General features: G+C 38.3%; 1 protein-coding gene across 2 annotated transcripts; it reads right to left on the reverse strand.

Moving 5' to 3' along the window:
• Positions 1-10,289: 10,289 nt before the first annotated feature.
• rcc1l (RCC1 like) lies at positions 10,290-25,667 on the reverse strand. Of its 2 annotated transcripts, XR_014771571.1 has the most exons (13): positions 25,492-25,667; positions 24,022-24,307; positions 22,568-22,697; positions 21,194-21,322; positions 19,115-19,181; positions 17,902-17,953; positions 17,454-17,538; positions 16,426-16,607; positions 15,235-15,322; positions 13,291-13,464; positions 12,842-12,977; positions 11,813-11,898; positions 10,665-10,681 (listed from the first exon to the last, which is right to left on the reverse strand). XR_014771571.1 is itself a non-coding variant. In XM_084730404.1 (12 exons), exons 2-12 carry the CDS (start codon positions 24,304-24,306, stop codon positions 10,604-10,606), a joined length of 1,356 nt encoding a protein of 451 aa, XP_084586530.1. In that variant the 5' UTR covers position 24,307; positions 25,492-25,666; the 3' UTR covers positions 10,290-10,603. The 2 variants fall into 2 exon arrangements, 1 of the variants encoding a protein (XP_084586530.1); XM_084730404.1 differs by lacking the exon at positions 12,842-12,977 and having other exon boundaries at positions 10,290-10,681; positions 25,492-25,666.
• Positions 25,668-27,137: the final 1,470 nt, after the last annotated feature.

Genomic DNA, 27,137 nt, shown 5'->3' on the forward strand with positions numbered 1-27,137 from the left:
AAGGAAACATTCACTTGCTTTTCTCTGTTGGGTTTTTCAGTAGTCAGATAACGGTTTAATTTATCTTGTAAAAAAGGCCAATTTTGAGACAATGAGATTATTTATCACGAAATAACTTTATAAAATTCATTGGACTGTGACGTACACACACTGCTCTGCATGGCAGGTTTGGGAGTTTCAAAGCAAACCATAAGAATTTTTAGTTACTTTTGTCTTTTTATTGTAAGAATGTTTTCCCAAATGATTAGATATGAGCATATTTACATTTTGGCTAATTATTATAAAGGATAGGCTTAAATACAGCGGCCGACTTAAAGGGACAGTTAACATGTTTTTCCCCTGTAGTGTTGTTTATCCATCTAGATATTTTTGGTGCGAGTTTTGGAGATATCTGCTGTAGAGTTTTCTGCCTTCTCTCCAGTATAATAAACCTAGATTGCACTCGGCTTGTTGTGCTCAAAGCGCCAAAATAAAATTCAACAGTAATGTGTCTTTTCAGAAATCGTGACCCGGTTCACTCAAGATAATCCACAGACTTTGTTGTCAGCAGTTTCATGTAGAAACTATTTTCTTTTCTGCAGTAGTATCTACCAGAATTGCTTTCTTTTCTACTAAAAAATAAAGTAGTTCCTACATTAAACTGCTCACAACGAGGTCTGTGGATTATCTTGAGTAAACCGGGTCATGATTAACTAGAAAGAGACACTGCTGCTGAGTTTTTCCAAATTTTGCGTCTGAGTGCTTTTTAATTCCATTATATCGGAGAGAAGTCAGACATCTCTACAGCCGACATCTCCAAAACTCTGCAACGCACACCAAAACTATCTAAATAATAAACAGCACCACAGGCCTGGGGAAAACCATGTATTTCTGTTAACTGTTCCTTTAAAGCAGATGCGTTAATATCCAGCAAGCTGCAACCAAAAGAATTTTCAGCTTAACATCTCTGATGACACATTGTGGCCGTTCCATGGTTCATTACAGTAAATATATTCTAGATTTCTCTTTTAACTTTTACTGTAACTCGAAATAACGGCATCTAAAAACAGAAAATATGCATGCATGCCCCTTCTTGGCTTCCATACTAAACTTCTTGTGGATTTATGGAGAGTTACACACTCAGACTATTTCTCTTCTTGAACAGATTAACTGTCCGTTACACTACAGAAAAGATTTTTAAAAAATTGACAGCGTTTTCTGGTCTATTTGTTAACTTTCCGTTCGCGTTGCTCGCAGTGTGAATCCGCAGTTAAGACCTGAGGATAAAATGCAATGATGAAAGTGTTTGCATCTAAAATAGTAATAAATTACTGAGCCACTTTGACAATGTACCAGAATAATGACTGAGTGCAAGCGTGCTAAACATAAGCTAAGGTTCACACAGGGAAGGAGCCCTGGTGTCCATTTAGGTCTTGAATCTGCCCCTCCCCTGCCCCAGTCTGCACTTTAACGCAGGTCCCACCCCCACAGGCCTGCTGTACTGATGTGAAAACGGGGAGGGCTATTTACTTTAGAAAGATCCTGTCCAGATGGGGAGATTTCTGTTGGTCTTAAGCATTTGGTGATGATGTTTTTCTTTCTTTCTTTTTCTTTTTTTTTTTTTTCCACAACACCTTGCACCCAACAACCACCTTTCTTCTGATCAGATCGTGATTAGTAGAAACCCTGTGTTTATCAGTGTTAAAACATGAAGAAGGTGACTTTTTTTTTTTCTGATCTCCATTTCAAAGAAAACGTTGAAAGCTTTTCATTTGGAGCTTCTTTCTTGTGTGGAAAAAAAAAAATAAACAAGCTTTTTTTTTTTTTTTTGGAGCTTGTTGAGTGTTCAGTTTTCACCAATGTGTCATTTTTACTGTCTTTACTTAACAACGGGGGATTGTCCTCTCACTGTTATTTGCTCCCGATGTGTACTTTAATCAATAAACTGGTGACATCTCTGCCCAATCTGGTCGTCAGAGCCTCAAGATTAAATGTTAGTCAGTTTTATCAAAAAGATTGGAAAATTATAGCTTGTTACAGTGCTGGATGGTACAATTAATTAAGAAAAAAAGTTGAAGTACTTGTACTTTACATACTTTCTACTTCTGTTCCACTACATCTCACAGAAATGTACATTTTACTCCACTACATTGATCTGACAGCTTTAGTTACTACTTACTTTGATTATGATGTGGTGCTATATAAATAAAAGATTTTTACATACAAAACTTAAACTACCAAACAAATACAAGCACAGCTAAAGCATTTAGTCCAATAGCGAACTGATGTAAAATTAATCAGCAATTAATTTGTTCCATCTTCATAAATCTGTGGATTTTCAAAACAGTTTTCCTTTTAATTATTTTAATGTACGTGTAATAATACTTAAGGTTTGGATTGTTTGGACAAAACGAACATTGTGAAGGCGTCACTTTGGGCTCTAGGTTTTTTAATAGACTGAGAATTTTGAAGGCTGTGACACACGTTTTAGTTTGTGAAATACTGATTTTGTTTCAACTCATTTTGACTCAAAAGTCACTGAAAAACTCCGGCTGAAGTGTCTTTTTTGTTCAGCGCGGTCATGTTAGACCAATTAGTTTTGAGTCTTGTTTGTTTGAGTCTGGTTTTAAAAGAGAGCGACTTGGAGTTTTTTTGTGATTTTTGTGTCCCTTTCTAAAGAGCACCGCAAAATTGTACGAAGAGGGCGAGCACTGTTTGCATATTCATGAATCTTTGAATACTAAAGGAAGGCATCACGTAGATCTATATGTGAGCCATTTTAACAAGGTATTTGAACTTATTTTTCAAAAAAACACTATCAGACATAAGTTATTACTTCTTGCAGAGCATTTTATACTGTTTAAAAATCTTGACTGGAGGTGGACTTTAAATTTAAATACTGCAGTTTGCTCCCCTGAGGATGAATCCTAATGATTTAGGTGACCTGCTCAGTCATTTTCCTTGTACCACTATCTGGTCCGTATTTCGTTTCATGATTAGGTGACTAGATTTCCATTTAATTTGACTTGAATGAGCAAAGCCCTCGTAGGATGTTAATGTTTTAATGATTTCATCTTTTAAAAAAACTTCCGCTTGTACAAAAAATAAAAATCTAACAACCAGAATGCTTCTTCAAATACTCAGATAACTGAGTTAATGATAAACAATAACTGCATCCTCTATCGGCGGCCAGGGGGGTTTTATACACGTAGTTATGATGTCATTTTAATCGTGACTTCATGTGAAAAAGCACATAGAGTACACACACCTCGTCCTCGTGCGAGTGTCTTCACTACTGGACTTTGTCTGCACTGATCCTCTCCCTCGTCTCAGCCTGCAGCAGATGGACGACAGCAGGGAGGACTGCAGGTATATCAGTTGCCTGTATTATTTGACCTGAGTAAACAAAGCAGAGAACAGCCAGGTCCTTGTAGCCCGGCGCGGGTGCCTCCACACGCCACCTTTTCTCTGCTTCAGCTCACTTCAGCACACAGACACAGGAGGAGGAGGAGGAGGAGGAGGAGGAGGAGGCTGTTCCAGCTGCAGGAACCCCCTCTGCAGGAGCGGGGTTAAAGGAGCGGACATGGTATGTTAGTGTTTTCTCTTATCATGATCATCTTTCTCCTTACATAATCTCCTACAGAGGCTCACTGACTCGACTTGTTCTCACAGTCAGGGGTGAAGGTAATCAAGTACATTTACTCTAATCAAAAATACTTTAAAGTATTCCTATAAATCATGATTAACATTAGCATTATTGTACCTTGACACTGTTTAAATAACAGTTGCATCTAGTGATGTAAACAACATTTACTCACTGACTAAAGTAGAATTGTGACACATACTTTAGGTGAGTACTTCATACTTATACTTGAGTACAAACTATTAAAATCAATTAAAATGTTTTCTTTCATCTGCAAAACAAGACTTGCAGGCTTGAGCATCTCTGCAGCACTTCAGGACTTCAGTATAATGTTGCTTTCTCACGAATGTTTCCTTTCTCAAAAAACTTCAATTTGGTTCTGGGTCTGCGATTAGGATGTTGCACTCGGCCGTCGGCTCTCCGCTCTGCTCCAGGGAGAATAAGCACTCAGTCCATTTTTGACAGAAGCTGCATCAAGCTGCACAGAGCAGAGGAAGCCAAACAGATAGTCAGAAACACAGAAAGACCACAGAGAATCTGATCAGTTTTCAAACTTAAAGACGTTCAATCATAAAAACACACAAAAAAATTAACAATTTAACTGTGTAGACAACTTACCCCCGGCACAAAAATAAAAGAAAATGACCAGTTCAACAAAATATGAACGATTCAACAAAAGCCTCTGAAATGCTCCTGGTGGAGGACAGATCAAAACAGCATTGCAGACACAATGCACCCGGTGGAATTAAGGCGTAAAATACATTTTGCACAAGTGGCAACATCAGGGGCTGAGAGATAAAGTGAAGACAGAAGTGCCAAAAACTGCACTTCCTCAAATGGCTACTTGAGGCCGGCTCCTAAAGCGAGTCAGTCCCCACGGACTGGCATATTAAAATGTCCAACTTTAAGACAGAAATAAACATGTTTGCAGTCTGGTACACACACAAAAGATTTTGACCTGTATAACTAAATTCTCCATTCATGACAGCTGCACAGGGGTGGCTTTTTATATAATTATCTGTATAATTTAAATTAAAGGCTTAAATTTAGGTAGGTGGATAGGTGGATATCGTCACAAGTGGCTAGTTGTTTCATCTGCACATTAATTATTAATGATAAGAGGAAAGAAAAAAATGCACACAATTTGCAATCGGAATATTACAACATGCATGTTTTTTCTTATTTTTTTCTCATTTTAAGTTCCCTTAGTCGACAAATGGCTGTACCAGAAAAAGCAATGTAAAATTTCTGCCATCGATTAATACTTTATCTGTTAAATGCTTAACAGTGATTAATCGATTAACGATTACTCATTAACATGTCTCTTTGCCCAGTTTTGCAGTAGCTGGGAGTTAGCTGAGTCAGGCACTGAGTCACCACAGCTGAGCTGCACAGCATCTCTTCAGAAACCAACGGGTGACGTCACCGAGACACTGTCCATGATTTATACACAGTCTAGTTTTGCTGCTCAGCCTGTCCACAGCAGTACATTGATTAGCTTCCTGCATCAGCACTCCTGCTGCTCACACAACCCCACTTCAAAACATCTGGAGTCCAGGAAAATTTCTTCAAAGTAACTGGATTTGAGTAAAATATTCTAATACTGTTGCCTCTCGCAACAGTTAAAATAACAAGTTGTAACTGCAAACAGAGGAGCATCTATGTCATCGCTGCTAATTGAAATGCATCGCTTCACTCTGCTGGATCGATTTACAGTCTGTCGAGTTACAAGGTCACCGGAGGGAAATCTCCACCCACAGAAATGACACATCAAAATGAGGGAGATGTAAAACAGCAGTGAGTCAGCACTTCATCCGCACAAAGACAGACAGCAACAACAACAACAACAACACATTTTCCCATCATTTTGTCTACAGACACATCTGAGAGGGGAAGTATGAATTAAAAGTTTGTTACCAAAAGATTACGAGCACACAAATAAACCAGCTGGAGAAATACTGTGAATAAAAATCAGGATTTTACTCTGTCTGTGTTCTCACATGTGGCCCTGCAGGTTGATCACAGGTTGGGTGTTTTATGCTCACTCAGTAGTTTTGTCATAAATATATTTCCGTTCCCTCTAAGGTCCGGCGAGTTGTCACGATGATGAACTGCACCAAAATACAGAAACTCAGCGGGCGAGAGCACAACACAACAGCACCGGGCCGAATGCACCGACCTCAGCGACACTCGCTGTACTGTAAAAATAAAACTGTCCGTCAGCGGCGGAGGAAATATTCAGACCCTTTACCTCAGCAAAGCTTCTAAAACCACATCATTAGAAGTAAAAGTCCTGCATCCGAAATGTTATTTAAATAAAATTATTTAAGTATGATCAGGTAAATTTACGTTTATTACTCAAAACTGAAAAATCTCCTGTGATACTATTATCTGATTTTTTTTTTTAGATTATTATTACTGATGCATTCATGTAAAAGCAGGATGTTACTGCTGTAGTTGGTTAAGACGGAGCTGTATAGGAATAATAATTCTTATTATTTTCTCTATTAAGTGATTGATTTTTTTAGTTTGTAAAGATCCCGAAAATAGTAAGAGATTCTGTCACAATTACCCAGAATTCAAAGTGACACCTTCACAATGTTTGTTTTGTTCAATGAACAGTACAGACCTCAAAATTATTAAAAATACAAATAGTTAAAATAATTACAAGTAAAAGCAGCAAATTCTCAGACTTGTAAGGCAGAAACAATTTTTTTTTAAATTAATTACCAAAACAGCTAACTTTTAATTTTCTTTGATTATTATTATTGATGTTTGATAAATTGTTTCATCTGTAAATATATGTACTGTCAGGTAGTTTAATTTATAACAAAAACATCAAAACTTTGTACTGATTAAGGAGAACAGTTTAGGTTTATGTTGGTTTCCAGAGAAGCCAACTAAATATTCATTCATCTTCATTTTAGTCCCACAAACTTCACTTATACTGAACTGTATCCTTCTTTCCTGTAGACAAATGACACATTTCTGTATGATCAACAGGCATGTTGTGCACAGATTAAAAGACTCTATGTTGCAACAATTAATTGGTATAAGGAAGAGTATTTTAGAATTAATTTGGAATGATTTTTGAAACAGTTTTAATGAGTTTTATAAAATAAAGTTTTAAAGGATATAATTTAGATATTAAGTCCTTGTGGACATTTTCTGTTGTTGCACCTGTCGGTTTATGTGTTGGAAAGAACAGTGTTAATAGAAGTATAATATATACATATATAAAATATTTTTTTATCACTGGTATTTGTATAAATTTGAGTGACTGCAAACTTTTGATGAAAAGGTGTTACTGTTTGTCAGCAGTATTTGATCATTTTGTGTAAGTGAACCAGCTGAACAGAATCTGTATTTGACCTCTTAGTGCTAAATTGCAGAGTTTGCAGGAGATAATCTAACTAACAGGGGAAATAAAGCTCCAATTTCAGTATTTATTAATGCACAACTGTGGTAAATAAAAATAGATTTATTTTGATATGGTATAGTTTCTACATTGCGTATTGTGGATTTAATGACAACACAGTGTGAGAAGTGGGTTCATCCTCTTATACATACAGACAGTACATGACAGAAATCTCTCATTCCACCTGTTCACTGTTTGTCCTTTTGGGGGAAAAAAAAAACATCTTTCGGTCAGGTTTCATTCTCCAGCAGTCAACATCCTCTCACGCTGTCAGGACGCCATGTCTGTAGTTCTCTGTAGCTGCAATTTTTATCAGCACTCCTGATGACACAAGTTCATGTTTTAAAATTGATTCCTCTGACTGCCTTCACCTCTATTTCCAGTCGGCAGAGAGATAATCAGTTTTTTTGCGGACTGCTGCTGCTGCTGCCATCAGCTGCTTTAAAAATGGTGCGATGTTGTTAGAAACGTCCTGCAGAGTCCCACAACACGTCGTCGGAGATCCCAAACCGCAAGAGTCTGTTGATTCCACAGTGAATCACCTCATTCACTGACCATATTTCTCTTCATTTTCTTGTGCAGAAGCAAACGAACACGTGAGAGGAAACAAGACATACAGCCGAGAGAGTTTTCTGGTGAGAAGCGTCTTTTAAACTCGGGTCATGTTGTCACAGTTCTGGTGTAGTTGCTAAAGTAATCACTGTAGAAACTAGATAATAGGAACGACAGCCAAAGAAATGAAAATTTAAGGCTGCAACAGCAACTTTCATTCTGATTAAAGGGATAGTTCTGATTGTTTGACGTAGAATTGAATGAGGTACTTATCCATAGTCAGGTTATTACCTACAGTAGATGTCAGTCAACATGCAGTCAGTTCAGAGAAGCAGCAGGAATAACGGTGGACTCTGCTGTGGACATTTACATTATTTTCACCACTTAACCTCGCAGTCAGACAGACTTTTCCAACGGGAAACCTCCGTTATATCAGCCAAATATCACTTTCTGCAATGCCACCAGACTCCACTGGCAAAAACAGTAATTTTACCTCACAGAACACGGGAGTAGTTGATCTATTACTGATTTGATCAGTTTGTTTGGTACATTCAAACTAACTCTTAAAAACACAGAAGTCACACAACACAAACAATATTAACAAAAAGCAGGGCTGACACCCTCTGGTCGGTTAAGCTCTTGTCCAGTCCAACTAAATTCTGACCGTCTCTGGTGTAACTTTAATAAGGAAATAAGGGCGGGCAGCCATCTGTGAGCAATTGGCAATATATTCGTCCTCCCCTCCCAGCTCCTACCATCCTTTCGAGTCTCAGTTCTGAGATGAGTGCAAGCGGTGCGTTCACTACGCCACAAACAAAAAAAAACTCACACAGTATCAAGAAATTAAATATTCACACACCTTTTTCCTTTTTAAACAAAGAAATACAACTGCCCACCTTCCAAATTCAAGTTTCTCTCTTTTACCAAACTAAGACGAGCTTAACTGACTTCTTAAGTCTGTGTAAAACACACTTCATTCAAACTCGACAGGAAACACATAAAACTCATCCGAACCATCTTGGGCTGTGCCGTATTCACCGCGATATCACCAGTATAAATTTTAATGTGATAAAAAAGTGTCATCTCGCAGCACTGATATTCTATCTCATTTGATGGTAATCCAAAAAAAAAGATTTAAGGCAACTTTTACATAAGTTTTGACAGCATTTTTATTTTATGTTTATAAGCATTGAGTGTTTACATTTTGATTCATTAGGAGACACTATTGTGCAGGAAGGAAGAGCTGATGTCATCAATGACAGTTTGTTTGCACTAATAAATGCTGCTGCCAGCGAGCTGCAATCACAGATAAAAATGTTTTTCAGTATTTTTTTCTATATTGTCATAAATATGGTTATCGCAGATTTCCTCGAAATATCGTGATATGATTTTGAGGCCCACCCTGACTGTTCACTCATCCAACAATCATCACTTGACAGAGTGAAAAGAGTCTGACTCTGCAGGCTGTTCACCTCTCACTCCTCACCCGGCTCAGTGGACTCCAGGTCCAGCTGAGTGGGTGTGTTTCTGTGCCGCTCGATGAGAGCATGTTGTGAAGTAGCAGCTGTCACTCTGCAGAACAGTACATTAGCAAAATAAAATGACAAATACTGCGCCAGAAATAACAGCCGGTGATGGATTCAGCCCATCGTCGATGTCCAATCGCCCAACCCTATGAGGAGCGAAGCGCTTCTTAATCTGTTGTTGTCGAGGGCGGGACAGACGCAGATCTGACGTGTTTTAATTCTGAGTGACAGACTATTTACTGAACATTTACTCAAACTGACTGACACCATGTCAGACTACCAGCAGAAGTCACTACACCGGCGCCGAGCCTCAGATGACAGAAGAGCTGAGTGGATAAAAAGTTTATATTTGATGACAACAATGATGGATTAATGCCAGCTCGAAAGTGATAAATTTTGACATGTTTATTTTTCATTTACTGTTTATTTTGTATGTTATTCTGTTAAATTTGGTGCCAACATGTTGAGGGTGATGTCGGACTAATGCTGTCTTTATATTGAGGGGCGGTTAAGAGAAACATGTTAACAGCTCTGGTTCCACTCTGTTTGTCTTGATACTTTATATAATGCTAATTTAATTTAGAAACATGCCCTGAGGGTAATGACAGAGCTTCTTGTGAAAGTGAGAGTGTGAAGTGGTGGTTAACCTGCGGGAATTCATGCGCTTGACAACAAGATATAACTTTGATTAGCGCCACTTAAGCTGCCAGGTAGAGTCTGATTTAATTAATCTAAAGATCAGGTGAAGTTTTCTTTCCACAGCAACTGGTTTAAGAGATTTCAGTTGACCAAGATTTTCATTGGTTGACTGCAGTCCTACTGTTTTTTTTTTAAGGTTTCCTATCAGAAAAGCCTGTGTCCAAATACATTTTGTTGTTGACTCCGTCCACAGCAGTTCATTGCTTAGCTTCCTACACTGGTGCTCCTGCTGCTTCTCCAAAATCAAGGCGTGCCAACCTTCATCTACTGCTGCTAATTTGCTAATTCACTGGCTATGGATAAGTACCTCATACAACCTCACTTAAAAAAATCCAAATTATCCCTTTAACAGTCTACAAAATGTCAGAAGACAGTGTAAAATGTCCATCTCAGTTTCCTTGAGTCCAGGGTGACGTCTTCAAAAGTCTCAATATTGATTTTACAGTTAAAAGCAGCAAATCAACTTTTTTTTTTTTTTGTACTGTTTTGCTAAAGGAGATTCTTTGAGCTTCAGTTGTAATAAACAAGAATTATCCTTTAATATATCTCCCATACCTGTTTGACCTTCATGCAAGACAAATGAGCCGAGTCCACCGCAGCGTCGGCCGCTCTGCTCTCCATTTGACGTCACCGCAGGACAGAGGGACACGAGGGCCCCGGCGCCTGTGGAGAGCAGCTGGCTTCAAGACTCTGGCGTGGCCCCCGATCGGCTCCCCGAGGCGCCCGGGGATCAGCGGGAGGCTCAGCCAAAAACATCCAGCCTTTCATCCGCCGATACCGAGGGACTCACAGGAGGGACTTCACCAGCGCCACCATGTGGTCGACACCACACGCCACGTCCACCACCTGGCCGGGAACAGTCACCTGATGGAGGAGAGGAAGTCCAAGTCAAGACTAAATTAAAGATTATTTTATTTAGTTCCGCTTTTACTAAGAAATCAGAAAACTAGAAAAAGTGAACTTTCTGCACAGTGATGGTAGAAGGAACATTTATTTTCTTTCTGTCTTTCGAAGTAAAAAAAAAAAAATTACTTTTGTGTACAACACTGAGAGGCAGTGTGAGCCCTACACCTACAAATCCTGTTAAAATATGTTGGAGAGACGTGCTAATGTAAGTCTGTGAGACTTTTATCAGAAATCCCTGCAGATGGTGACATTTTCAGACTCAGAAAATACATACAGTAAAATATTACCACAGGGTTTCTCCAGGTTTCAACAAACAAATATACAAAGTCCCTGCAGTGAGAAGACATGAACACATTCATTTTACTGTCCGTTAAATGAGATAACTGTAATTAGTATGAACCTAATTATGCACTGGAACATAATTTCACTGCGTTATTGCTAACAGGTATGAATCTCTTTATTAATGTCAGAGAAAAATAACAAAATCAGTGGAGCTCTATTTTTGTGTGGAAGTGAATGGCCACAACGTTTGCAGGAGAGAGGAGGAACGGTCGGAAATCCAGCAGGAGCAGGATTAAGAAATTGGTCTCCTACAGGGTTCTAGTCCAGAGAAACTCTGCCTTAAATGTTGGCCTGGATCCAAACGCTGTCTGGAGGTCGCCTACACTGGGTCACATTGCCAATTTTGGATGAGTTCCTAAGTTCCTAAAGTTCCTAAATTAAGCGTTTTCTTAAGGCTGCAGTGGGCTTCCAGTTCGGTATTTTCATCAGGCTTAAAGAAAATTTTGTTTTACCATATCATGTTAAATTATTTCCTTTTTCTTTTACAGTAAAAACTTAAGGGCTTAGGATGATAAAAATCTGCTGCAAACACAATTTTATCCCACAGTTTCTTTTCTTCTGTGAAGAAACAAGGAATATCCGTACAGTCTGTGCATTTTACTTTGATTTAAAGACAAAAGAAGTTAGACAAAGCCCTTGTTTTTCCAAGCTCATAAATTGGTGTGCCTCTGCTGTGACACAGTATGTCAGCTGTGTGGTTTTGACTCTTTTGTTTGCATGACTAATATTGAATCAGTGTTGTCTTACTCTCCATGGGAAGTACTGGTCGTCTCTCTTGCCGATGCCCAAACAACCTCTCACATTCTTCCCCCAAACGAAGAGCTCGCCTCGATCTGCAAAGCAACCATCAAACATGAGCCCGCTGTGAGACGGAGCGCCTGCTGAGCCTCAGCTGCAGTTTGGAACCAGTCAGACATTTTACTGGGATGATCTCCGACACATTAAGAAAAATAATAACAACCAGAATTCATTATATATCCAGCATGACTTTGTCTTACTGCATAAAAACTGTGCTGTCGAAATAATAGCAAACAAAAGCTGCCTTTAAATGACCAGAGTGACTTAGTGGCATCTAGCTGTCGCAGCTAAAGTGAGCAAGCGAGAAACTACAAGAGCCGCACACTTAGAAATAAGGGTTCCAGAAGGGTTCTTTGGATGATTGAGTTTTTAATCGCACCCATACAGTGTACAGAACTTGAGTAAATGTACTTAGTTACCTTCCACCAGCTGGTAATGAATGCAAGGATGACAAGCTGTGACATTCAGAAATAACTGCATAATTTTAATTCCATATTTTGGGCTGATTTTGAGCTGTAATGCATCTTTTGAAGAATTAGAGGGGTGGACCAGCATTTTGCTTAATTTCATGAATCGATTAATCCAAAATCATGAACAAATACCTCAGATGTCGACGTACCTCAGAATTGTACTTTAGTATGCTTCTTATGACTTACTTTGTACTCTGAGCAATAGGTTGGTGAAACTTTTAAACTTTAAACTACTGAAATGACATGACAATAATGTGCATTTTATATCTATATACACATATTGCTGCTACACCTGGAAGAACAAGGCACATATTTTTACATACTTCTATTTTCTTATAATTTCTCTAAGCTCATACATTTTTCTTTTCTTGAATGAAAACATCTGTAACGTGACAAATTTCCCACGGGAATCAATAACGTCTTTCTGACTTTGATTCTATAATCAGCGATTTTAGGAAATGTTCAGTTCAAGGTAAAGTCACTGGTATAAATACTTCTGTGTTCGTACGTTCTCCTGTTGTTTCCTGGTTCAGAAGTTTCAGTCTGACAAATAAAAAGTGGCTTAAAGGTTTTTGTCAGTCAGACCTTTGCTGTTTATGTCAGCCACTCCACGAGGAGACGGTTCACCTTCTTTCAGGCCGCCGCTTTAGATAAAAACCAGACAAGAGAAGCAGCAGACTTTTGTTCAGTGCCATAAACAGACTAAATTACCTGACTCAACAGTAAACTGCCTCCCCAGACATTTGTGCCTCACTTTTAGCACTTCAGAATGGATGAGACAGAATCACTTTGCAGTTTATGAGTTTTATGTTGCCGTCTCTTATCCTTGCTCGAAACGAAAAAAAAAGGCTCCGGAGGATAAATTTGATATTTGAGAGCTGCGAGCTGAACTCTTGTAAAGTAGAATCAGTAAAGCGTGTATTTCATGGAGTGATGAGATCTGCCAGACGTTCTCACCTGTCACTGCAGCAAAGTGGTTGAGGCCACACCTGACCCTGGTGACGGCCACCGAGGGATTGAACTCTGAGCGTCCAAACAGCGTGGAGGGAATCATCTCCGGGGTCGACGACTCGGACAGAATGGGGCCTTTTCCGAGAATGCCGTAGCCCCAGACAAACACCTCTCCTTTGTCTGATTCAGAGACGCAGAAAGACGCATGCTGATATTTATACACAGACAAGATGAGAATGTAGTAAACAAGACAGAAGCTATACATCATACGTACCAATTCTATTTTTTTCACATGTACTGCTAATAAGTGTCTTAGTATTCTGTTTTAGCTGTTTGTATATCAAATATCACATACTTTGCCAACAGAAAACTATAGAATAGTCAAAACTTCACAAAGAGATACTAAAATATTGTCCCTCAGATTCAATATTTAATGTTTTTCAACATTTTTGGGAGCAGTTCCAGCCAGATTTGCAAACCTAGAGACCTCAAAAACAGGGAGGATTTTGAAACCAAAAAAGTTGAGTTTCAAAAATTTGTTTCCTGCATTCTGGTGACTTAAAATAAAACAGAATAAGTACACTGCAACAATAATTTACTTTACTTTCAATTCTTAGGAAAGAATACAGAGTAATTTGCCCCTCTAGTGAGAACTTTTTCACTTTTCATTTGTTCATTTTTGCCCCAACCCTAAAAGAAACCCGACGTGGCAGATTTAACAAAATGCACGCCCCTTTCCTTTAAAACTTTCCTTAAAAAACAGGAATTCTTCTTTCCAGGAAGTCTGGTTCAGTGTAACTGTATCGTTGTAGGTCAAGTCAGTTTTTTTTAATACAGCTGCAAATCATAACAGCAGTCATCTCAGAGCACTTATCACATAGAGCAGGTCTATACCGTACTCTTTGTAACATTAGAAGACGGTGCCACATCTTGTAGACGATGTGCAGTATTGCACAGTAGTTTATGAGTGATTTCATAAGTTAAGAAAATTGATTAAATGTCTTAACTTCTGAGCCCAAAAGTAGCATCAAGAACTGCGTCATTCTGATTAATTTAGGCCAGTAAGGACTAATTTCCGTCTCTGAGACGCTTGATGAAAACAGACTTTTGAATTGCTGTGAACATCATCACTTCTTTGAAACGGTCCATTAAAAGACTGCAGAGACAGAAATTAGCCTGCTGGTTGACTCAGCTCTCATTTAAAAAGCATTAATAGAAAAAAAATAAATAAATTAAAAAAACACATCACAGCACCACTGAGTCTGGATGAGTAAAAGCTCCAGTTTGTATCTCACACAGATGTTTACCAGAAACAGTTGGCGTTGGTGCTGTCACACTGTGTAAAAGGTAAACAGATGACAGACAACCTAAAGTGTGATCTGTGACGCCCCCAAGAGGCCGAGAGTGGAGTCACTCCTCTCACACCAGAATGAGAAAGCAGCTAAAAACTGTTTCTGGTCAGAAAACGTATATTTAGCATTCCTAAATCTTTTTCAAAGTCACATAAAAGCATTTTCAGGGTGGAGTTTAAACTTTTCCAGCATCTTACAGCTGTGATAAATGACATATTTATACACACTTTATACAAAATGATTGGGCTCCATTTCATTTCTTCATCACATTAAGTCAGATGTTATCGTGTCATCTGTTTGTAAGTAGACTTGGCATCCAATATATTCTTTCATTTTGTGCCAAAAGGAATAGCAGTTACGCTCTCGGACTTATTTCATTTCTTTATCTCAAAAGCAAACTATTCAGTCAGAGGGATTTCTAGTGATTTGAGCACTTCATCCAAAATGCAAACACTTTTCAAACCTTGAAAATACCAAATTAAAGTGCATATTTAGTCCGAAGAGCTCCTTTATGCTGCTGGTAAATCTAAACAGTCTTTTCCTTTGCAGCCCTGTCCACATCTGTATTGAACTGTCTGCTGCGTTTGTGTGAACCGACCGTTGACAATGGCCACCTGTGTGCCTCCACATGCTGCCTGAACCACCTTCCCGCAGCCTTTCAGAGGAATGTGTCGAGGAGAGTTGATCTGGAGGGCAAAGAAAAACAAGAGCTCAGTCACGGTGAATAAATTCATTTGCTGCTGGTTTCTCTTGTATTTCCAAATGCTATTATTCTATCTGGTGCTGCACATTTTTCCTTCTATGTTGTCACGTTGCATCCACTCATGCAAGAACCACTCATACGGACAGCGTCGTCCTTTGACATGTACGAGTAGTTTCAGACGACGATTTGCATACAAATTGCAAAAAATAACAATATTCAAGTCAAGCACTTCAAAATTGCATCATGTGCCTTCATGTCAAACCATTTCCTCTGTATTTCTGCCAGCGTATGGCTCTGCAGTGACACGGCGCCTGCAGCCCCAACAATAACCTGTCATTTTTTGTGGGTCCACTGATATCACTTCTGATGATGTTAAATTTGCTGTGTTAAATGTGTGTTGTAGATTTTTTTTCCTTTTGTTTTTTTAAATAAAGGTGACAAATTACCCAGATTAGCATTTTGGTTGTTTTCAGAATTATGTATTCAAGCTGTTACGATTAGTCAATTAATTGACCAAAAAAATTTAGGAGAGGAGAGGAGAGGAGAGGAGAGGAGAGGAGAGGAGAGGAGAGGAGAGGAGAGGAGAGGAGAGGAGAGGAGAGGAGAGGAGAGGAGAGGAGAGGTCTTACCTTTTTACACACACTGGTGAGTTTATCATATAAAACAGAGAGGAAAGGGGACTATGAAATCTTCATAACCAGGTCTTATAGGTCTCCCTGTGTGAACACAGCAGTAAGATGCTGAACTATCCCTTTAAGAGAGCTGCGCGAGCAAATCTCAGAGAAGGAAGTAAAACAGGTTTTGGATTACGGTTTAAAATGTTCAAACATCAGATCTTATGTATTTGAGTGGTGCCTGCTGTGAACTGAACAGCTTGGGAGAGACGTTCTGACAGGCTGGACAAGTGACTGACAGCTGGAAGCAGAACCCAACAGAGTCATCAAATCACTCTTTGTGCCACATGAGCGCTCACACAGACGTCCTGTACAGATACCGAAACATTTCGGTTGTATCAGCCTCGTCCTCTACTCTCCTGTCTGTCTGCCTGTCTGTCTGTCTGCTGGAGGACATCTCAGCTCTCCTCACCTGTGTGGCCTCGGTGACCGACGCCAGCTGCAGGTACTCAGAGTTTCCCCATCCGTACAGCTGTCCGTCTCTGGACACGGCCAGGCTGCAGTCTCCATATGTGCTGATCTGCTGCACCTCCACCCCGGCCAGGTCCCCGCCCACCTCCACCGGACTGGAGCTGACGTTGTGGTGTCCCAGACCTGGAAGAGGCATGACATGAATTTATCAAACAGCTAAAGGTGACATCTTAAAAGAAAAATAAACATCTATTTATCAAATTTATTTCTTTTTCCTTTACATTTCAGCCAATCTCCCAGCATTTTATCCCTATTTATATATTATAAATAAATAAGATTGTTGTTAGTTCCACATAATAATTGCTACTGTAGGGTTCCTGCATCCTGACTCAAATTTTCAGACTTTTAGGCAGATTTTTTTAGACCACATTTAACATTTAGCTTTCTTTTCCTAGATGGAACCCTTAGCTTTATAGTTGGGATTGTCAAGCCAGCTCTTGGAAAGCATTTACTCATCGTTGCCATAGCGTCTTACGCAGAAAGTTGGACAACAGTCCACAACCATCTCTGCCCAAAGAGGAATCAAACTAACTAGCTATACACTTTATTTTGGCTTCATATCAGAAGTTTTGTAATTAAGAATAACTGAAACATAATTTGGGGCATCTGACATTAGTCTCTATAACTGCAAAAAAAGAAAAGATTTTCCTCTATATATGTATTTGACAGCATTACCTGCTTTAGTGTGTGTCTGCTTTGGCAAGTCTCTGCTATTAAAAGTCAGTTTTTCAACTGTATTTCTTTTTTGGCAACACAAACAGCGTACCACCTAGTTCCATTATTTTGGAGAGAAGGCACACATTTTTACAGCCGATACCTCAAAAACTTGACAACTCACACAAAAACTACATGTATTGTAGATCTGGGGGTGAACTGTCCCTTTAAAGGGTTGCTCTTACACTTAAGGTTGAGGCAGCTGACTGAAGGCAATTTAAAAAATGTTCGCTTTTTGTCATGAAGTGCACTGACCCGTCTGTCCATCTGCTCCCCATCCACAGGCGAACACTTTTCCAGCCTCAGTGAGGAAGAGGCTGTGGTCCTGTCCACACGCCACCTACAAATAAAAAAAAGATGAATCTTTAGCGACAGGCAGAGAGCTCCAGAGTCACATTTAGGCTCATCTGCAAGTGTAAATGTTACACCAATTAATCCAACGCTAACAAGCTTGTTAAGATGAACGTGCAATAAAAAAATTTGACATTTACCGAGTGGTGTTCTGAGAAAACGTGAATAATGTAGCAACAGAGCCAAATTAGATTTTAATGTGTACAGAGGGGAGACGTTAGTGTAATTCAGCTACACGGTGTGAGATCAGGGTGTTCGTGCACCTGAGGGTTTGGTACAGGAGGGGAGGAGTGAGACACACACCAGAACTGAATCCATCTGTCATCAGGGCTCAGACGAAGGCTGCACTCACCTGGACGACCCTGCAGCCGAAGCCTTCGATCTTGTGAATGATGTGGCTGCCGCTGTTTGAACACGAGACGGAGAAATAAGCGATCCATCACTCAGAGACAGAGAGGTCGCATCCTTCTCTCCTGACAACCTCCCACTCGTATTTGCAAGAACACAACTCACAGATGAACAATGCATCAAACAGACTATGAATTATTCTTTTCAACACATAGCGTGTCTTTGAAATTTATACATTCAAGTTCAAGTCCCACAAACAGCTAATAAAAAGTAGAGCTAGACTGAGTAATCAATTATTAAATTTATCAGCAACTATTCTGATAATTGATTAATCATTTTCAGTCATTGTTTAAAGGAAAAGTGTCCCACTTTTATGATGTCAGCTTCTCAAATGTGAATATTTTCTGGTTTATTAAGTTCTCTATAACAGGAAACTAAATATCTTTGTATTTTGGACAAAACAAGACATTTGAAGTCAACTTTTTTACCATTTTTTGACATTTTAAAAGCACTGATAGATCAATCGAGAAAATAATTGACAGATTAATCGATGTTAAGTGAACTTTAAGTTCAGAATTTTTATCACAATGTAAGTGTTTGCTCCCAAAGTGAAGAGTGAAGCTCCACCTTTAAATCTCTCTGAAAAACATATTTTTATAAGAGCAATTTTACAGGGTTTTTGGTCTGAATTGATCTGATGAATTGTAATAACGATTCACTTCTTAAAGTGTATTTTATACAATACATTTTCCTTTATTGATTGTGCATTTTAGTGAGAGCTGCAATGATTATTTGATTAGTTGTTAATTTTTAAATTAGTCACCAACTCTTTTGATACTCGATCAACCTGTTTGAATCATTTTTTAAGAAAAAAAGTGAAAATTATCTTATTCCAGCTTCTTAAATGCGAACATTTTCTGGTTTCTTCTCTCCTTTATAACAGTAAACTGAACACCTTTGGGTTGTGGACAAAACAAGACATTAGAGAACATCTCATTGGGGTTTTGGGAAACAATGATCTGCATTTTCAATCATTTTCTGACATTTTACAGATCGAACAATAATCAATGACTCAAGAAGATAAAAGACAAATTAATGAAATGAAAATAATCATTAGATTATTCACTCTTTGTCATATAGCTTCTTTTGCTTCATGCTGTGTAAAAAAAAGTCTTGGAAAGTTCTTTGTAAGTTGTGTAAAGTGCTTTAGGACAAACCTGTAGACTTCATCTTCAACTATCCGCCTTCCACACTGGCCGTACGCATTGTTCCCCATACTGAAGACTGAGAGAGAAAACAGAGGGAGGTGGGAAAAAATCCTGAATATGGCAACTGATATAACCTCTTATCTTTTTATGTGAAATGTAAAAGTTTTATAATATTAATTTGTCCCCAGACTGTAGTGAAAGTTAGAGCCTCAAAGCAACATTTGGAAGATAAAAAACATAATTACATTTTGATTTGTTTTATTCCCCGTCGACCTCAGCTAACATTTGTTGTGGGAGAGAAGTTTTTGTCTGAAATGATGGAATGAGCTGATAAATTAACACAAAGAGAAAACGACTGCAGAGCTTCATTTGCTGCAGTCATATCCTGTTATTCACACTGACGAACATTTTTACTTTTAAAGTGAAAAACCCAGAATAGTCAGACTGTTAAAAATCATACAAGATGTTCTCCATCATCAGACCAAACTCTTAAATGCTGTCAGGTAGAACATGTGCACCTTAAAGGGTAAATCTGGTGTTACTCAAGAGCTCATGAGCTAAAACAACTGTGTGTTAGCTGGTCTCAATACGCTCTGACTGTCCATCCCTTTCTGTTGGGAACTAGAAGTGGAACCTTTGAGAACTGTCAGTTCCTTTTATTATCAATGTTTCCCAACAGAGCGGCTTGCCTGTTATTAAGGGTAAAGATGAAATATGACAAAAAACAATCATGACACAGGCAGGCTGAGCAGATCTTTTTCTTTGAAAGAGAAAACAGTAATAAAAACAAATGCTGTACCAATAATCTCTCATTTCATTCATTTCAGATGACAGGCAGTGTGTTGCTACAGCTGGCAGCTCTCAGGCTACAGCCAGCTCGACTAAAACTGATCAGGGATCCATGAGATAAAATAAGCGATCAATAAAATCGTATTAATTCCAGTCCCTACACTTCTGTTGCTTTAACACCAAAGCTGACTGGTTTTTGAAGATGTAAACCTTTAAATCCAATACGTAAATATGTAGTTTAATTTTCTTTTAATGCTAAGTTTCATAAGCTCACAGCTGGGGCGTGTAGTTTTAAAAAAAAATAAAGGGGAATTTGTTGACTTGGCTATAAGGATAGTGCTTGTTAAATAAGAAAGATATAAAGCATCAATAGCAGTACCATTTAGGGAACAGTATTTGGGCAAGGCAAGGAGGGAAAATTACAGGAAGAAGATTTTTTGAACTTTTGCATCTGGAAAACAAAGTCAGAATGTCATGATGAAAGTTGAACTTTCAGATGTAGTGTCACGCATTAGATAAAATAAATCAGAGCAGGTAAAATGTTGAGTAGAAACGTTGGGAATAAAGTCAAAATGTTGAGAATTAAGTGAAAAGCCAAGAATTAAGTCAAATCTTGAGAATAAAGTTGAAAAACCAAGTTGAGAGAAAAGTCAAGATGGAATTTCAACTTTATACTCATGCTACTTAAAAAAAAAAAATCACCTGCCTTTCATTTTTCCCCTCATAGCAGCTCCAATACTCCAGTCTAAAATATGCTAATTAAATGCCTATATGCTAATTAAATGCCTAACAGCAAAGTAGATACCAGATAAAACATGCAAAGAATTTAGCAAATGCCCAGAACATGACAAAAACTCATTTCAAAGGAACGCATAAAATTTAAAAAATATTTCCATGAACATTATAAATCATGGAGGGCATCCAAGAAGTACAAACTCTCTACAAGCTGAGATTTCACTTTATTCTTGTTAGAACATCTGCATGCTAATTTACTGAGTGTACCGGAAGACCCGATGGGTTTTTAGATGAGATTTAACAGCTGCTTGATAATCATTAGTTTCCATTGAGAGGTGGGTGGAGGATGTAAAAGGACACACAGTGTGACAGGTAGATGTTAACAACACAATACCAGGTGTTCTTTCTCTTCCCACAGGCTGTGACGAACACTCAGCTGCCACGTCTCCTCTAAAAAGCCCTTTGTGATTTATAGAAACGATGTTCTTTCCGCACAAGTTGAGCTGCCAGCAGCTGACCTGTGGGTTTGGCTTCATGTTGGTGCAGGAGGAGTGAGACTCTTACCTCCCTCCTGATCAGTGAGGACCAGAGAGTGAGCACGGCCACACGCGACCTGAACCACTCTGGTCTGCAGGGGTTCAGCAAGAGGCAGAGCCACCGGGGAGGGTTCCAACACGTAGTCATAGCTCTGATCTGCACAGACGTCAGAAAGGACAGGGGTGTGATGCAGAGTTCGTGCAGTACCGATTTTATTCATGCAGTAAATTAATCTGTCAGTAAAACAATGCAAACTATAGTGTGATATTAACAGATAGGTATTTGTGTGCACAATACGGTCTACTGCAAATTTCAAATCGCAGGATGCACAATATTTGTTGAAGGCACATCATTCTCTGGGTTTCAGAAAACATCTTTGTCTAGTACTGATCCCTAAATAAAAAAAAGCACCATTAACATCTTCATGTGTTTTGCAATTTGTAAAATTATCCTTTCCTCTAATATTGCAAATCATATTGCAACTGTAATATCAGTTAAAATAACTGGAATTAAATATTTCTTCAAAATCATTCAGCTCTAGTGCACACATCCCACTCTTCTTTTTTTAATTAATCATTCACAATAAACAGGAAAAAATTATCGAAGTTGAATTTTTTTTGCTCATTTTCCCCACATAAATCATATTCATTCATCTTAGTTTCACTCCATATTTTACACCTGACTGTTCATGCCTGCCTCCCTGCGGTGGCTCCATGCCTCACCAGTGGGGCCCGCCCCACATTTTGAGAACCATTGATTTAGACAAAGTGCAGAAAACATTCAAAGGAGGACAAATGTGTCCACATACTGGATTTTAGCTCCAAAACGTCCCAGAAACTTTGGGGATGGGGCTTGCAACACTAAACATGATTGGCCGCAAACCAGTTTGTTTGTTTTTCTCGACTGCGCTTCCACACATCAATTAATAATACCTCAGTCGATATGTATATGGCATCATCAATGCTGCATCTAAAATGTAGTACAGTTCGATCTTGCTCTCGACCAACTCTTGAGAGCAAAACAAAAGAGCGTTTTTGCAGGGATCAGGGCACAATGTTAGAAGGAGCCATGACTCTAAAGCAGACATTAAAGGTTCAGTAAGTAAGTTTCATGAAAAGAATTTGTCGTCATATCTACTGAAACTATCGTTATATCCTGACAGTAGTGCTAATGGCATTCGAAAGAATCCACCACACCTGAGCAAAAATAACCAATCAGAGCAAGGAGGCGTGTCTGACAAAGCAACCCAAAACATCTATCTGATCTTCACAAGCTCTAAATTGCTGCACAGCAATAATAATCATTGGTGGAGTTTTAAACTAGTAGTTTTGAAGCAGGTTAAGCAGAGTGGAGGGGAGGCATTATTAACAGTTTTATAGTAACAGTCCAGTTTTGTCTTACGGCGGTTGTGCTGCGTGCGCTGGAAGCCTAACTGAGAGTCCTTGTTCAGGCCCATGCCCCACACCTTGATCACATCTTTGGTCCGGGAGGCGATGAGGGTGAAGCCGTAACCACAAGCAGCAGAAGAAATCTAAAACGGAAGAAGAAGAAGAGCAGTGTGCGAGTTCAGTCTTAGAAAACTACTTTAACATGTTCCCACCTTGTTATTTTAATTTTTATTTTCCTGTAGACGATTAAGTTTCAACCAGATCTCCAATATGCATCAAACAAGTTGATTTCAATATGTTTTGCAATAAAAGCAATTTTATCCTTATTCATTAAATCCAGCACATTAGGATTAATTTGATACTGAGTCAGCTACAGCCAGATGGTAGTAATATTACAGGGGAAGATGGGCAATAAAATACTTGCCTGCCTCTCTGTAATTAACCTCATCGCTGCAGACGGTGCTGGAAAATTACTGGAGCTGGATCAGTATACAGGAATATAACAATTTTTCTTTTCTTTTCCTTCTTCAAATAGTAATAAAAGGCAAACAGAGCTGTAGTCATTACTGAAGTAGTGGGTGGAATATTATACATACATGTACTCTGAGGACCAGCAACCAGCAGTATAATCAAGGCTTCTGCAGGTTTCTACAAGGTTTTTGTTTTATATTTAAATGTCTTGTTTTGTCTTTGTTAAATCCACCAAAGATATTCACTTTAATGTGTTAATAAACGGAGAAAAGCAGGAAATCGCCATATTTGAGAGGATTAAAACATCATTTTCTGCCATTTTTACATAAAAAAAAATTACTCAACCTTAACTTATTTATTTACCAATATTACTTGCCCGACACAGTATTTCACTTGCCTTGGAAAGCGGGCAATCCTTATTTTTGAGCCCTGTATTATGAATGCAATTTAAGACATCAATATTTCACAACTGTTTCACATCCTTGCAGGCAAAACTGATGGTTATTGGTTCAACGTTGGTTTCGTTTTGTAGTTGTCACAGCTTGATCAGTACAATATTTTCCCAAAGCCATATTTAAAGGCAAGATTGAAGTTAATGTTACTTTTATGAAATTGCATTAACTTCATAAATCAATTAATTCAGCTAGAGCAATAATGCATCAAAACTGTGTGCATGAATGATTTAAAAGGCAGTATTTCTCATAAAACATATAAATAATATTTTTTTAAAGAAATAATTTAAGTCAAGCTTCAAAATACTTGTAGCCCGTTTCATATTGATCAAGCAACACTGTAGTTACTGTGAGTAATACGAGAGCAAAAAATACTTTGCAGTACTTCAATTTTCCAGGCCACAGTGATGCAGCAGTGTACCTGATTTAATTTAAAATGCATCATACAGATGTTATCTTTATGAAATCATATGTAACCATAATCACTGACATGTACTGTACATTTTTAAGAGCCTAATCCTCAATAAAGAGAAGCTGATTTCACCTGCTCTGCGGTCTCCAGCCTGTATGGAGTCAGCTGGTACTTGCGAGGTTTCTTCCTGCCGCTGTCCGGCACCACAAAGCTGGGGATACCCAGAGCACCGGTGAAGCTGAAGCCCCAAACAAACACCTTGTGGTTTGGCTTTCTGTGCTCGCCGACATACTGAAAAACTGGACCGGTGCTGTTTTTCTCCCGAGGTCTGGGTGCTTTACTGAGGGTCGCATAACCACAGACTTGAAGCCCTGCGCTCATGTTTCGAGTGCACAGTCGCACACACGAAAGAGCCATCCTGTAGAAAGAGATAACACAGGGTTAAATAACTGCAATGTACAGCAGGTAATACTTTAACACAGTCTGGAATTCATATTAACTTTACAGTTTTTGTTCGTTATCTGTGCATCTGTGTTATTGTCCTCTCTGAGCTCCTCCTTTACCTGCAAATGTTTAAGTTCTTTGTACTTTGTTGTATTTTGTCACTTTCTTAGAATTCTGTTTTTATCATAGTTTTATTTTAACCTTTGTTGCTGTTTTTAGTTCAGTTAAACTTCAAAGGAGGTTTTGTTTTTTTTAATTATAAGCCACAAATTAAAGCCCTTCATAGTGTGTTGTTTCTGTAGTTATGACAGAATTAATTTTTAAATATTTAATTTATGGAGGGAAGTTATTTTCATTATTTCAGTTGAAATATCACAACAAGTTGTAATACTACGTTTTAATTTCCTTTACTATACACCATTAGAATTGTGTTTCATTAAATAATAGATTAAATCAGTGTGGAACAAACAGCAAAAACAGACATATTTGCAAACTTTTTAAGAAATCATTAATAACGTATATAGTGTATCGTTGAAAAACACTGACACCTGCATAAATAAATTATTAGGATATATCTGAAAAATATATGGTTGTTTCAACTTTAGCTTTAATAATAGCTGTCAGCAAAGTACAAGCCCCAAATTAGCCCCAAATTACATTCACTTATTCTGGCAAATAACGCTCTCTTAGCCGTTTTGAAAGTTAAATGTATAATAGCGGCAGACTTTGAAGAGTATGCGGAATTGTAAGGGTGGTGGTGAATTCGGCATGTCGATGTTCCACTAAACAACTCTGTATTTGAATTTAGAGTGACATATTAATCACCTCACCACCAGCCGCACAGCAGCAGCTAAATTCACTGCTTGGTTAAGGCTAACGTTCGTTAACGCAGGCTGACACCAATTAACGTAATTGCAATGTGAAACTACCGATACAGGTTAAAATTATACTAAGATAATTAATGTTTGGTATATCTGGTTGATGCCGAATGAGAAAGTGTCTCCTGGCCATTCGATTAAGGTAACAAAACTTGTTTTAATGAGAATATAAGTTTAAGAATATTCACGAGAGTATTAAATCATGGGTAATGTGAACGGGGTTTCACCTCGTGTTCTATGTGCATTTCCACATGTATCCTCCCGCTTCGGGTAAACTTACCTTTGCTTCCCGTTGGACCGAGGTTTATAAAGTGTTTCAGAGGCTGAAGAATTTAGTCGTGCTGTGCAGAAACTGACGTGAACCAGCTGAAATGGTAAAAATATATTTCAATGTCATTGTCGCATGTTTGTTTTTAGTTAGCGTAACCCAGGAAGCAGAAAAGCTATTCTTCTTCTACGGTTCTCTTTCCGCTATCTTTTATAGTAAACATCAGTCAGTACAGGAGCATTGCGCCACCTACTGGACGGAAGTGTGTTACATTACAACTTTGGACCTTTACTCAATATAAAAACTGGGCAGAAAATGTCCTCTATCTCCTAAAACACACATTTTCACATTGTCACATTTTGGAGAAGGAGAGGGAGCCCAGTAATCTGGTAAATGGTAGCCATGTTTACTCTAAAAAGTCATAAATTATTTTTTTCTGTCTAGTCAAGTTTATTATTACAGAAATGTTCAGTTTTGCTGCTTTAATTCAAATTATGTGTGCCTGTTTGCGGTAGTGGCAATAAAAACACATTTTATTATGACACAAGTTACTGTTGTAACCATCATTACCCATGAACAGGATTTTTAGTGATTAGAAAATAATTAATTCATGAAAATTAAAACAGAGACAGCCATATGTGAGGACATGTATGTTGATTAACACCTTGAACTTCTTCTCAAGCTTTAAAATGACATAAACAAAAAGATGAAGGGACAATGTTGTTGTTTTGTTCTGTTAATTGTAGCTTTTATTTAATGCTGATAAGAAATATTTAAAGATACTGCAGATGTCTTGTCCATTATTTTATTCATCTTTGCCTGTAATTTAGTCAGAGACATATTCATTCTCCTCAGAAGCTTTTGACACACCATTAGAATTTAAAATGATTTTCTCTGGGTCACACACTGCTGGCAGCACAGCATGAGTCTGTATAATGGACTGAACAGCTGGCTAAACTGGGTTAAACAAGTTAAAAAGGAAAGCCACTGGGCCTACTTCAGGTACACTTGTACTAAGCCAAGAATATAGCTAAAAAGCCTTTCTTTTTTAGGGCAAATTAAGGTTAAAAATAACAAAAAGTCACAGAAGGAGGACTCCGACTGCTTTCAGCACACATGGGTCCTCTTTAGGGCAAGTGCAGAAAGAGAAGAGCTTTATTGTTGCTTCATTTTTAATGATTATTCAGGGTATTTTATTTTGTTGTGCACCTTTTGTTGCAAAATATTTCAAGGATTGGTTCTGCCATTACCACTAAAATTACTATTTTGTCAGTGACCTCTAGTGATACCTCGCCATCAAGAGAATTTGACATTTTTGGTCGAGGTTTTCTAAGTAAATGGAAAAACAATCTATAGTTTGTTTGTTTTTTTTATATTAAAAACATTTACATAAATCACTGCACACTGAAGTGACTTTACTGTGAAATTATTTTGATAAATTCGTATTAAAGTCAGTACAGTGTGCAGTGGTATGTGTTAACATTTTTACCTGAGATGTTCCTGCGATCAACCAGCACCTGATCCCTCACACTGGTTGTGCAGAGGAAGTTCTCTTTACTATATTATAATTTTTATTATTTATGTTCTACAGCTGGCCTAGATGTTCCAGGGCTAAACACCATGGCTTGGCAAAAGAGGCAAGTTCTTGAGCAAGTCAT

Source organism: Lutjanus erythropterus, chromosome 11 (genome assembly GCF_056507025.1).
Source record: "Lutjanus erythropterus isolate fLutEry1 chromosome 11, fLutEry1.hap2, whole genome shotgun sequence".
NCBI classification, from domain to species: domain Eukaryota; kingdom Metazoa; phylum Chordata; class Actinopteri; order Lutjaniformes; family Lutjanidae; genus Lutjanus; species Lutjanus erythropterus.

Bases quoted from the DNA above. Each gene is read 5' to 3' on its own strand.
- rcc1l (XM_084730404.1), bottom strand. From the start codon at position 24,306: ATGGCTCTTTCGTGTGTGCGACTGTGCACTCGAAACATGAGCGCAGGG. The intron at 15,323-16,425 runs GTGAGGAGAGCT...TTTGCCCTCCAG, and splicing joins CGGTCACCGAGGCCACACAG to ATCAACTCTCCTCGACACAT. The intron at 13,465-15,234 runs GTCGGTTCACAC...TCTCTGAATCAG, and splicing joins ACAGGTGGCCATTGTCAACG to ACAAAGGAGAGGTGTTTGTC.